Source organism: Nymphalis io, chromosome 21 (assembly GCF_905147045.1).
Source record: "Nymphalis io chromosome 21, ilAglIoxx1.1, whole genome shotgun sequence".
Classification (NCBI taxonomy): domain Eukaryota; kingdom Metazoa; phylum Arthropoda; class Insecta; order Lepidoptera; family Nymphalidae; genus Nymphalis; species Nymphalis io.
Genome location: NC_065908.1, coordinates 2869923 through 2882571, shown reverse-complemented (window position 1 = coordinate 2882571; position 12649 = coordinate 2869923). Strand labels below are relative to the sequence as shown.

Genomic DNA, 12649 nt, shown 5'->3' with positions numbered 1-12649 from the left:
GATTTCCTTCAACGCTGAGCACGAGACGAACTGTAAATACAAATTAATCACATGAAAATTCAGCTGTGCTTGCCTGGGTGTAAACCTGCAATCGTTGGTTAAGATTCACGCTTTCTAACCACTGGACCATCTTGGCTCTTGATGTCATAGGGCTTCCTTACATTTGTATATTCTTATAGGAATTTTCAGGGAAATTGAGCTATATGACTATATAACTCAATCCTCATTCTAATTTTAAAAATACTCATATAGTCCGCACGATTATCTCTCGTTGACTTTTTTCCTAAAGATTTTCCTTAAGATTTTATGACGAGGTTATTATTATTTTTTAGAATTAATTTAATCTGAATATTTAAATAATATGGTTACAGATATTGGGGGACTATTAGGACCTTCGGGTAATATTGGTAATGTTGGTAACATTGGACAGAGTAGTGAGTATAAACCTAATATATTATTGAAATGTTTTTATATTTTTATCATATATTAAAAAATATTTCGTCTTTGTTACAGATATTGCAGATATTCTTAATTATTTATACGGCAATGGTCAAACCTGTAAGTACATATATAGATTTATCAAATATAAAATCCATTTTTTAATAAAAATTCATATAATTATTTGGTTAATTTAAATAATTTATTTTATGCAGATTATTCATACGGTAAAGGATTCAATAACTACGACAATAACAACAATTATTATTTTAATAAAAATGGCAACTACAACAATAATAATTATAATAGAAATGGCAACAACAACAATTATTATAATAGAAATGGCTACAACAACAATTATTATAATAGAAATGGTAACAATAACAATAATTATAATAGAAATGGCAACAACAACAATAATTATTACAATAACAACAACAACAATAATTATGGTAAGTAATATTTAGTCAGTAAAAATATAAGTTCCCTAATCTGTGGACTTAAAATCGCTTCATCGTAAACTACTTTTAAAACATTTTATTTAATCTAATCTAGATTTGATAGAAGTTAGCAACATGACTTTATTGTATTAATAAATAGTTATTTTATACTATTTATGTACGCATTGACAAACTGATATTCTCTCAGGTGAGGATAGAAACATCGAGCGGCCTTGTCAAGTCTTCGACACATACTGTATCAGAAAATACTTCGCTGAGAACTCCCAATGCAAGGAATCCCAAGGCCCAGTACCTGACCCAATGTACAGAGCTCAGTCCACGACGTTTCTCCCAAGACTTAACCTCACAATGACAGCAGATGATGTCCTATACAGTGGCCTTAATGGAAGGATCGAGGAATTCTAGTAAGTTCTAGAAAATTTTAACTTATGTAACAAGCAAATCAGGGAGTAATTTTAGTTGTTTTTCTTTATTGAATACTTCTTATCTATCTGAACCTTCTAGGTATTACAATGTCGCTTACGTGTACATAATATAAGTTTAATATATTTTCATAATATAAGAATATATTTACGTATTAATGAATATCAAATGTTTTCATTTATCTTTTCAAAATATATTTGAAAATTTTAATAAAACTATTTAAATATATTTTGTTCAAATTAAAATACGTTCTCGACAAGTGAAAAATGAATTAAAATTATACCAAATTTAGAGAAATAATTTAAAATATTAGTTCGTCTTATGTGTAAGTGTAAATTGATTAATGTTAACTAATCATACTAAAGAAATATTATGTTGAATTGTGTGCAAAATCACTGATACAATTCAAATAACTTATGCTAAAATTAAATATCAGATTACACACACGTGCAAAGGCGGCCTTATCTCTTAAACAAATAAGACGAAAACTAAATTATAAATTATAATTATTTCATTATATGCGTACACATAAATGATTATTTAGTTATTTTAGTCTCATAAAATGTTTTCAACCAACAATATTAATTACGTCAATCGTGTTATCTTTTTCAGCATCAACAGAGAATCTGATAAATTGGTTCTGGCTATCGAGTTCCGTAACTTAACTTTCTATGCGAGAGACGTTTACTTCCGGTACCATCGACGCGCAAGAGAGCCCATTGTCAACGTGGACTATGTCTACATTAATTACCGTAATTGTTTTTCTTTTCTATTACATCAAAACAAGGTTAATAGGTTACATTGGCTATATATGTTTTGTCCCAGTTATGTCCAGCATGAAAAAAAGAGATGGGGCTTATAATACAAATAAGGCGACAATCGAGTTAACTTTTAGTATTATAAACATAGTTTTTAAATAGCTTCATCACTGATAGTTTCACTTATAAACGTTGCTTAGCAGCTGTTTTGTTAAGTGATTTTGCTCTTTCTATCATTATTGATTTGACATTCGAAAGAAGAAACCGTATCGTTTAACTGATAACCCGTCAAACGTCGTTTATTAGTAAGGTCGTTATTTTTTTTTATTCTATCCTGTTTATAAAATATCTTATACTCAGTATTGATGGAAAATATCTTGTGAAAATATAAAAATGTGCATTTTTGACGAATTTTCACTTGTTTATGATAGTAATGGATTAATTTTAAACAAGTGAATTGTCTAAGCCGAAATTTGTTTTGTTTACAATTTTAATTGCAATTTTAACAATTAGATAGTAAGTAAGATTTTAATAATTAGATAGGTGATATACATATATATTCAATGTATTTAATTAATTAATAAGACTGCAGACTCCGATGTATTGGGTTAAAATCCTGAGTTTTCTTAATAATAGTTATAGAGTTTTTCTGTCAAGGAATTCCCAGTACCAATTGAATTAGGAAGTTAGCAGTTTTATAAACCCGATTTTTAGAAGGCGAAGCTGTTGGTATCGCGCCTGAAAGCTCTCCATTACTACGCAGATTTTATAGACTGGCTGGAAATGTCTTTATGATATCCTGAAAGATAATCTTGCCAAAACTTTTGTTTAACATAATCTATCATTCCAGGTTCAGTGGTGTCTACAGTTGTTATTCCTAATAGGAAGGACCTTCAGCTGCAAAAGAGTGAAATCACATCGTACCTCAATGAAATCCCAGCCTTTAGCATTGGAAGAAACGCATTCGAGAGCCCAGGTAAGCCAATAGATTAAGGATTTAAGTATGTAAAAGTAATATCGCTCTCTACCGGAATCGCACATATCGGATCACTTTTCCTGATATGCTGCTTTGCAAGTTCAAGAAAACACAAACATGACTTGGATTTTATTAGTAAATTAAATTATTCTCCTCAAAAGGAGAGGATTCCTTAGCTCAGTAATGGGACACTTACAGACTGTTACTTTTTATATTAAAAAAGATTCGTAATTTTTTTTTTTCAGATCCACAGGTTCAGCTAGCTAAGGTTCTAATTCAAACCGACGTCTTAACAGATGTGCTAGAGACACAACTAACTGAAAGCGCGTACTACGCCTCCACCTTCATACAATACAGCCTCTGTGATTTTAGTCTTAAAGTGTTGTAAAACCCTAATGAATTTGTCTCTTAATAAAGTGTGAATGCAAAAAAAAATATTTCACTCAATAAACCTTATCACTTTACGATCCTTTCTGTGAAAAATAACGGTTATTTTTTAAATTAATTTCATTATTGTAGGATTCAAATTACATGGAGAGTTTTAAGAAAAAGATATAAAGAGATAAAATTATGATATAGTTTGAAAAAGGCCATAAAAATAGTTTTGTATATTCTTAAAGCTTACATAAGTTTTCTTACGTAATATAATTCATATTTGTACTTCTTTGAAAAAAATTTTTTAGTCTCCTATTGGCAATCTTAGATAAGGTATAAGATGCTTATAAAATTTAATATCATTTTATTTAAAATTATAATAAAAACACATCATTAAAGTATAGAAAGTTTTTAAAATATTACATAACCACACGTTATTACATTTAACGATTATTTTAATTAAATTATGCGGTACATTAATAAACTAATAATGCTAAAAACAAATAATTTATGAAAAAAAATATTTATAGTTCATTTTATAATATTCCTGTACAATGTGGATTTATTTTTAAATCGTACAGAAATAAAACTACTTGATCTTAAGTTTATGTTTCTCAATTTAATTTTATATACTTTTAATAAAATTATAACAAAACGGTGTTTAAATACTTCTCAGCGATTTATAATAAATGGTATACTCAATTATTATCTTTTAATTATATGAAATTACAATTTAGATGATGATTTTATATATATGAAGCATTTTTGGTGCATTGATAACAAAATTAATAAATCAAAAAACAGTTGACGATTATTTTACTAAAAAAAATAGAAACAGTGATAAAATACGTCTCGTCGTATATATTTTTATATGATGTCTATTAATGATTTAAAATTAAAAAGTTTTTTGACAGGATAGCCTTGATAGATAAAATTGATAATATTGCTGCTATTTGACTCCCTTAAATATATTTAAGTTTTTCAAACTAAATAACTAATGAATTAATAACTTACCTGCTTGTTATTTTCGGGTATACAATTTTCGTCCGCTTCCAACCTCCTATACACTAATTTAAAATATATTTAACGTATATAACTTTTCACGTTAACTTTTAATAAGCGAAAAGTTTTACGCGGATATTGGAAGCGCGCTAATACTGTTCTTTAAACACGTCCACTCTCGCGAAGCCTCGCGGTCAACTGACTGAATTTCACGACATTCTGTCCCAGCTTTCATGAAATGTACTCATAATTTTCACATCCAAAATGACACATGCGACAATCGCTTGCAATGTCAATTTAACCTTAACTTATTGTACCAGAGTTTAATTTTATGCAATTGAAAATTTGTTTTTAAAGTACTCGACTGTTTGTTTGGGAGGGCCGCAGAGGCGGGAATGAGTGTGTCGAAAAAAAATAAGCCAACCACGTCTCAGTGAGCTAAGGCTCCAGGGGCGGGTTTGCGGGGAGTATCTTTAATTAAAATAGAGATTTAGCTCTTGTGTAATGAATTGATGTATCAAAAAATTAAAAAAAATAATATTATAAGTTATAAAAGAGCCATGGTTCCCGAGATAATTAATTAGTAGAGGTTCAGTGTATAGAGAAGCCTCTTGTTGGCTAATTTAATTATGTTGAACATTTTCAACTATGCATGTGGCGTTCGAGATAAGTATGCAATACAGGCGATTATTATAACAGTTTGCCTTTTAAAATTACTGATAATATTCCATAGGTTTATGGTTATATTATATTATTTCAAAAGTTATTTAGTTTCTAAAATGTATTTTATGAAAATATGGCTTAATATATATTTATAAATAGGATCATCGTCAAGATATGTTATTAAAATAATTAAAAAAACTTTTACTTAAACATGATAATAATAATTAAATAATATATTGCTTAAACAAAATGAGCTTGTCTCTTTAAATCACATAAGACAATGTAAGTTTTTGAAGTTTAAAATCCATATAATAAAAACGTCAGAAACCTTTTCCAGCAATTGTATTTTTCGACTGAATGAATATTTCATTATTAGATATAATAAGAAATAAATGTAAAATAAATCAAATTTGAGAAGAAATAAGAGATGAATCGTCATCTCCCTCGGATAAAGGCGTGGCTTGGTCTGCGCATGCGTGGGTAGAATCTTAAGAATAAGATCTGTGTATTCAGTCAAAGAAATAAACCATTCGATTGTGTATGGAAAATATATTATGTAATCATATAAACCACGGATACACTTTGCGTCAGCCTGTCGACTTGATTTAAAACTTAAATGATGATTTTGTGTACTTTAATTTAGATTTATAATATCACATGTATTCGAAATTCAATTTTTGAATAATACAAACTTTATTCTCCGTTGCTGTAATAATTCCAATTAATACGCAAGTATATTGCAAAATAAAATTGTATTTATGACAACTATAATAAGTTTCCACTCGATGCAAAGCAATTAAATTAATAACAAGTTTAAGAGCTATAAGATTTATCTTAAGTGATTTTTATAACGTATTTATAATATATAAAATATAAACATAAGATGCCAATACTTGTACTCTAGCCTACAATTTAATTACTCAACATATTTTATCTATCTATTTTTTTATATCTTACGTAATTCTCTAAAACTATGAAAAAAATACGAGTACTGAAAAAATACACCATTCAATAGTTACAATTATATTAAAAAAATTCCAGATTACACTATATTATTAGTAAATAAATTGCTAGTCAACAAACCTTTTTAGCCAATTTAAAAAAAAAACGATCTGCGATTAATATTTATTACACACAAACCTTTTTTTTTTTTAAATAAATAAGCGTAAGAAAATTAAATTGAGTAATTAAGAACTAATATATAGCTAAACTTGAAGCGTTTTTTTTCTTTAATTACAAAATAATAATATTTTTTTATGAATTTTAATGTCATTACTTAAAATCCTTATTAGATCTATGATATTGATTAAATAATTTGTTACTATATATATAGGCCGATGGAGTGTATTAAGAATTTTGGTCAAAGATAGAAGTTAACCAATAAATTAAATATAATTTTAATACGTGACCTTTTGAGAGCAGTATGGATACTCTAAACTAAGATGGTAATAAGAGTAGGTACTTTGTAAATGGTGAACGGTCGCTTAATAAAAAAGAAAATATGTTTCGCCATATCTAAGCTTTTTTAGAGAATAAAGCATCGAAATAGATTTAGCGTCTCAGAAAAGAGTACTCGCAACGAATTTACAATGTATTTCGTTGCAAGCGCACACGTTCACTCATCACTGAATACAGTCACGGACTACCACTCAGTTGCACAATTCGCGCGCTCTACGCGAGGTGGCGCTGTCAATTTGTGCCTCACGGATATTTTGGCGCCCAGCGTGGGACAGAGTTTTCTTTTAAGCACGTGTGGCTGTTTCAAATGGCTAATGTGTTGTCAAGTTAGTAACGACTTATGTATAAATATATAGTTAAACTTTATAAGTTTTATTACCACTCTCCTAATATCTTTCCGAATTAACTTTTTTAGATTATTTCATTAAATTTATTTGTTACAGTTTTTTTTAGGAAACTTATTTTGTGTTACTTAATACGTATAAAATCATACAATGTGAATATTTAAAATATCTAAAATTCAAAAGGAATTTCTTTTCACATTTTCTCGGTAATTTGAGTTTGAGTTCGTAGAATATCAAAGGTATATCCGAGATCTCCCGGGAACAGTGGTTTTGCAGCGATTAAGGCTTCAGCGCGTTTGATGTATTCATCGCGTCCCGAGGAAACTGTGAAAGGAAATAAAAATAGCGTTAATACTGACCTGGGATTTAGAATTAGTTTTAAATAGCAATTTCCTTTTGAAATTTGATCATTAACACTAAAAAGAACAAATTACATACATATATTTATATAAAATATGATCATTGGTATCAAACATATACAATATGATAAAGTGAAAAAAATATTGTCTTATATATAAATAGCCTTATTGTAAAGTATCAGTCTGGCTTGTTTGTTAACTTTATATTATGTTTAAATGTTGCGTTACATTTCCAAATATAACCGCACGAATAAAACTGCAATGATTATTTTCTTATGAATAAATATTAAACAAACTTTCTTAATAGAAAATAATATTTGAATTTTAAACAAAAATCATTTTCAAAACAACATGTTTTAAATAAAACGAACTAATTTACTTCGATGGTATGACCAAGTTTCCTGCTAATTGAATTGGTGAAACTTTTCTAAAGGTGGAAGCGACGTCGCCCACGGACGCGAGAACTTTGAAAAATTCCCCACTAGTTTGTTTCACTGTAACTTAATAAAAACTAGGAAAGAACCGAGAGAGTTAGGAATCAACTTCGAGATAGTGTCTCGTAGAATTTTAATCAAATAAGAAGCTTATTCTACTTTTCACTTGTACATAGATTGAAATCATAAAATATGCCTTACTTGTCACTAACGGATGGAAAAGTTTATAGTGTTCAGAAATCTCTATCTACATACAAATAAATTAATGAAATTATTAAGATTAGGCACATAAAATTGTTAATCTTTTATTTTATTTTGTATTGTTAAATCCAGTTCAAAGCAAAAATTATATATTCCATGTAAACTACATTAAATTTTATATCAAAAACACAATCAAGCATATAATTTTCTCGATAAAAAAATAATAATCATGAAATGTCCTTTTACGTTCACATTTTTCGGATTTACACTTGTAATGGTTATTGAGATACACATTGGATATTTAATTATATATCTAAATATTTAGATAATATTGGCCCTTGCTACATTTTCTGCCACATGTCAACTTTATATATATATATATTTCCTTAATCAGTCGCTGTGGCGATGTTGAGACAAGAGGACTATGGAAAAAATATTGACAGCACTTTGTATTAATTATCATATTGAATGCAGGAGAAAAAGTATGTCCCACTGGCGTGCGGGTAAAATCTGAAGTTAACAATAATAATATCCTGGGATATCATTCACACATGGTCACCTGATCCCAAACTAAGCAGAGCTTGTACTATGGAACCAGACAACTGATATACTATATATTGTAGTACTTTTCTTTAGTAAATACATACTTATATAGATAATTACACCCAGAATCATAACAAACAGACAAGTTCATGCACACAAATGTCATGTCTGGCATGTGTCATGGGTGGCAATCGAACACACAACGCTTCGGCGTGAAAGGCAATCTTATCTACCAACTACGCCAACCGGCCCGTCTAAAAGTTTTGTTAGCTTTAGGCGCGCTCGTAAAATGCCCCCGATATGGGCTCGAGAATGGCCCCTGTGGCCAAAATTGGTCGAAATGACATGATAATCTCCTACTTAAAATTATAACAATGTTTAAAACAAGTATTTAAAAATATTATAATGCCATATAATAAAAATATAGTATTATTATTTATGTATATTAAAATTTTGACAGTAATATAGGACTTACTAGGGGGATTTTATTAAATCACAACTATTAAACTCTTCACTTTGTATTCGTGTAACGTAATAAAAATTGATAAGTTCAGAGTTCATAGAAAGGTAGGACAGAAGGGCTCCTATAAATATCATGAATTTAAATGGTTTAATAGACTTTCACAATGTCGTTAATAAAAATAAAATAAAATAATGTTAAATAAAAAATAACCTCAGCGTGATTTTAGAAAAAGGAAAAAATAAAAAATGTAGAATAGAAGTTGAAGTTTAATTTAAGAAACAGACAGGATTTTGTGCGTTAACGACAGAACCTTAAAATTGTAAAGGAACTCTGAAAAGTTATTTTCAAGTTATCGTTCGTGGTGAGATTTAGGGCAATTTATCTTATATTTTCCTTCTATCTCGAATTCCATCCATATTATTTCTATACTTACCTTCCTTTTTCGTTGATCTTCATAGTTACCACCTTGTGCCCTTGATCATCAGGAGCATCACGAGGTCCCAGTTTCGAATACTGGATCGTGCTAATGAAATTAAACGTTATTTTTTTGCCCAGAAATTCAACAGCTGCACAATATCTGTGTGGCCGAGGTAAGGCCTCAAAAAGAACGTAAATTCGATTATACTGTTATTGATCTATTTCCTATCGTGTCGAATTGCCTTATGGCATCACATAGCCCACCGGACCCTAAGTGGCTATTTCTGGTGAAATCCATGCTGGCAAAAATTGGACCTGAAAGAATTTTTTGTTGCTTTAGGATGACTAAACATAATATTTATGTATAAATACAAAACCTATCAGATACTCTAATATATTGTTAATTTTACATACAACAGTCTACTTTTATAAATTTTTGGTTTACTAAATTTTTAGTTGATGTTAAAAAATAGATTTGGTAAAGAAAAATAAAAAATTATGTGACATAATCATCATCACCGACTTTTATAAATGGAAATACTAATTAATTATTTACAAATAATTATCAAAGCTGTTGCATGAAGTACTAACCACTGAATTAATTGGCTGTACTTTCGGTAGAATTCACGTTTCAAATCGATGATAGCTCAGCTTTTATTTAACATGATTATTTTGTAAATAATAATTTCAATGTTCTTATATATTTTATACTTTTGAATTCGAAGTTTCATATTTATCGATTTTTTTTACTCAATTTGCAATTGAGAGTATCATTTTCAAGCAGTATATCTTTGTTAGTATTTTTTATTACGTAATTGTTCTTTTAATATATTTTAGGAAGCCAGATGAGAAGTCGTTTTTGCTAATAGACAATGGCACTATGACATATACATATTGATCATTTCTTACACTTAGAATTCAATCCAGAATTAATGAAGCGTAACAAAAAGAAAATAATGTCAAAAATGTTTTTTTTTAATTTAAAAATTATGGTAAATGGTCACTACTACCCATCAACATAGGCACTGTAAGAAATATTTACCAACCCTTACATCGCCAATGCGCCATTCTTTGGAATGATGTTATATTTCTTGTGTTCACTTACCATTCAACCCCTTTTAACCCCTTTTTCACAATTTAATTATTTTTAATAAAATTGACAAAAATAACTACAAGTATATTTAACCTTTTTTGCCAAGCAATATTAAATTCAATATTCACAATAGCTAATACCTAATTCACACACTATAAATAAAACAAAAGAAAAAAATTAAGCTGCTCGTATACCACACTGCCTTAGTCTCAGTGCGTGGTGATACAAAGATGGCAGATTTTCAACCGACACAATCTGCATTAACATCCTAAGACTATATTCCGCCGAGACAAAGTTGATAATTAAAAACGAAAGCCTGTGTTCATCCATTACAATTTAGATTTTCAAAATACTAATTTGGAGCTTACTCCAAGATTTGACGTAAATGTTTGTAGGCTTATTTTAAGCGGATTTTTTTCCAATATTATTAGCTAATCGACGCTTATTATTTAATTTAAATGTGTTGAAAAAAAATAAAATTTTGATATTCTTCGTGAAATTTTATATGAATAAAACCACTTGTTAGCACAAAACACTCATATTTCAATACATTAGCGAGATCAAGAACTGTTCATTCTATAAGTAGATAAAAGCTCTAAACAACAAAATAACAACAAGAATATGCACCAATAATTCCGTCTGTTTAAGCTTATCATTCAGAACTTTGTTATTCTACTATTGACTCTAAAATCAACGGTTTAGAGTTGAAAATTGTATTTAAATTGATTTGATTTTTTGCTTTAATTTTATAAAGGCAGTCACGGCATTAGCCTTGCCACGACTTAATCCGCTTTGCATTTGTAAGCAAACAAGGACTTTCCGAGTTTATAAACAATATTGATTTATACTTTTTTAAGAATGTTTTCAAAATTGAATCAATTTGGATCAAGGAACCCTTGAAATTATAATAAATATTTGAAGCATTTATTATTATTTATAGAATGTATATTTATATGTAATGATGTTTGCAAAGGCAAAGAAACGAATTCTAAATTCAAATCAGTTCGTGAGTGGAGAGCAAAGCGGATGGACGTGCCGCGTAAACCATTTATTTCGTTACAACTCCATTCCAAATGCTAAATATATTGACGTAAACGAGGTATTGTGAGTATTTACATAATTTTTGCTCGAGTCGAATGTTGAGTAGCTTTGATTGTCATCTAATTATCATGACAATGGATTTGTACATATATATTATTTTAACACCCCGTACCGACTTTGTACAAATAAAATTTATACAAAAGTTACTCCTAACATTTATCACCCTTAAGTTCCAGATTCTCATATTATAAAATTAAGTTTCGTTCTAAATTTCAGTTTTCTGGACTCTGTAGTTTTGGCTGTCTTGATAGTTAGAAAAAACAAAATTTTCGAATATTTGCTTACACAAATATAAATGTATACTACAACTTTATCGTATATATCTCATCTACATCTTCCAGACTATTAGAATATATAAAATATGACTTATCTATAAAAATTACAAACATAGCTAGAAGCACATTACTTGTAAAAAAAGTACAAAATTTTAGTGCCTATAATTCTTGCTTAGACATTTTTTATTTATTCACATTTGCGTAATTTAAATGTTCTTGGAGCCCAAGAATTGCTGAATTTCTGTTTTAGTTTACGAGGACAATTTCACGAGTATATTTTTAATAAATCCAAAGATTTTAAGTTTGTTGTGACGTGTGAACAAAAGCTAAATCTTTCTATGTATATAACTTATTCATATATTTCATTATAAGTAATTCACGAAAGCATTTTAACTGCCTCTGTTGTTAAATTTAAAACAAATGAATAATGTGACATTTGTGACATATATCAAATGGATTACCATCTAAATGGCCGCCATTATTGTCCACCTTATTGATTTTATTGAATCAGTCAGTGCGCACGTCCGGCGCTGGCGCTGTGCCGAGAGCAAGAGACCAAGTGTGTCGCCAAACGATCACATACACTACTGACAGATACACCACCATATTTCTATACTTCCATTAGTCGGCTGCACAATAAAATAGGCACCCGTCTTATATTTACGCAACTTGACGTCTGACAATCTACCACCCATAAGACTTCAATCACGTTGTATGGTGTTGCTATTCTAATAAAATAAGTGAAGTCGTAAATTGATTATTTCTAACATATATGCTTTAAAGAGTTAATTAAATTTCTATTATATGTAATAGTTCATTTGCTTTGTATAATATGTAGTGAATAAACGTAGAAAATGAATATTGC

General features: G+C 29.1%; 2 protein-coding genes and 1 long non-coding RNA gene across 4 annotated transcripts in view; 1 reads left to right on the top strand and 2 right to left on the bottom strand.

Annotated features, from left to right (window-relative positions):
• LOC126776864 (carbonic anhydrase-related protein 10) overlaps positions 1 to 4643 on the bottom strand; it is a 63491-nt gene extending 58848 nt beyond the window's left edge. For both annotated transcript variants that reach the window (XM_050499706.1, XM_050499708.1), the window contains exon 1: positions 4446 to 4643. The gene's annotated coding sequence lies outside the window, so the exon portion shown is untranslated. The remainder of the gene's footprint in view (positions 1 to 4445) is intronic.
• On the top strand, positions 1068 to 3444 carry LOC126776667 (fibrohexamerin-like; the record flags this gene model as incomplete). The annotated part of the gene is made up of 4 exons (XM_050499288.1): positions 1068 to 1303; positions 1935 to 2074; positions 2931 to 3056; positions 3302 to 3444. Coding segments are annotated over 4 exons (645 nt in total), but the record flags the coding sequence as incomplete, so codon positions are not given.
• A 2412-nt stretch (positions 4644 to 7055) lies between the features above and the next one.
• On the bottom strand, positions 7056 to 12330 carry LOC126776949 (uncharacterized). Its single transcript, XR_007669996.1, has 3 exons — positions 12246 to 12330; positions 9332 to 9630; positions 7056 to 7222 (listed from the first exon to the last, which is right to left on the bottom strand). It is a non-coding gene; the product is annotated as an uncharacterized LOC126776949 (long non-coding RNA).
• Between the last annotated feature and the right edge of the window lie 319 nt (positions 12331 to 12649).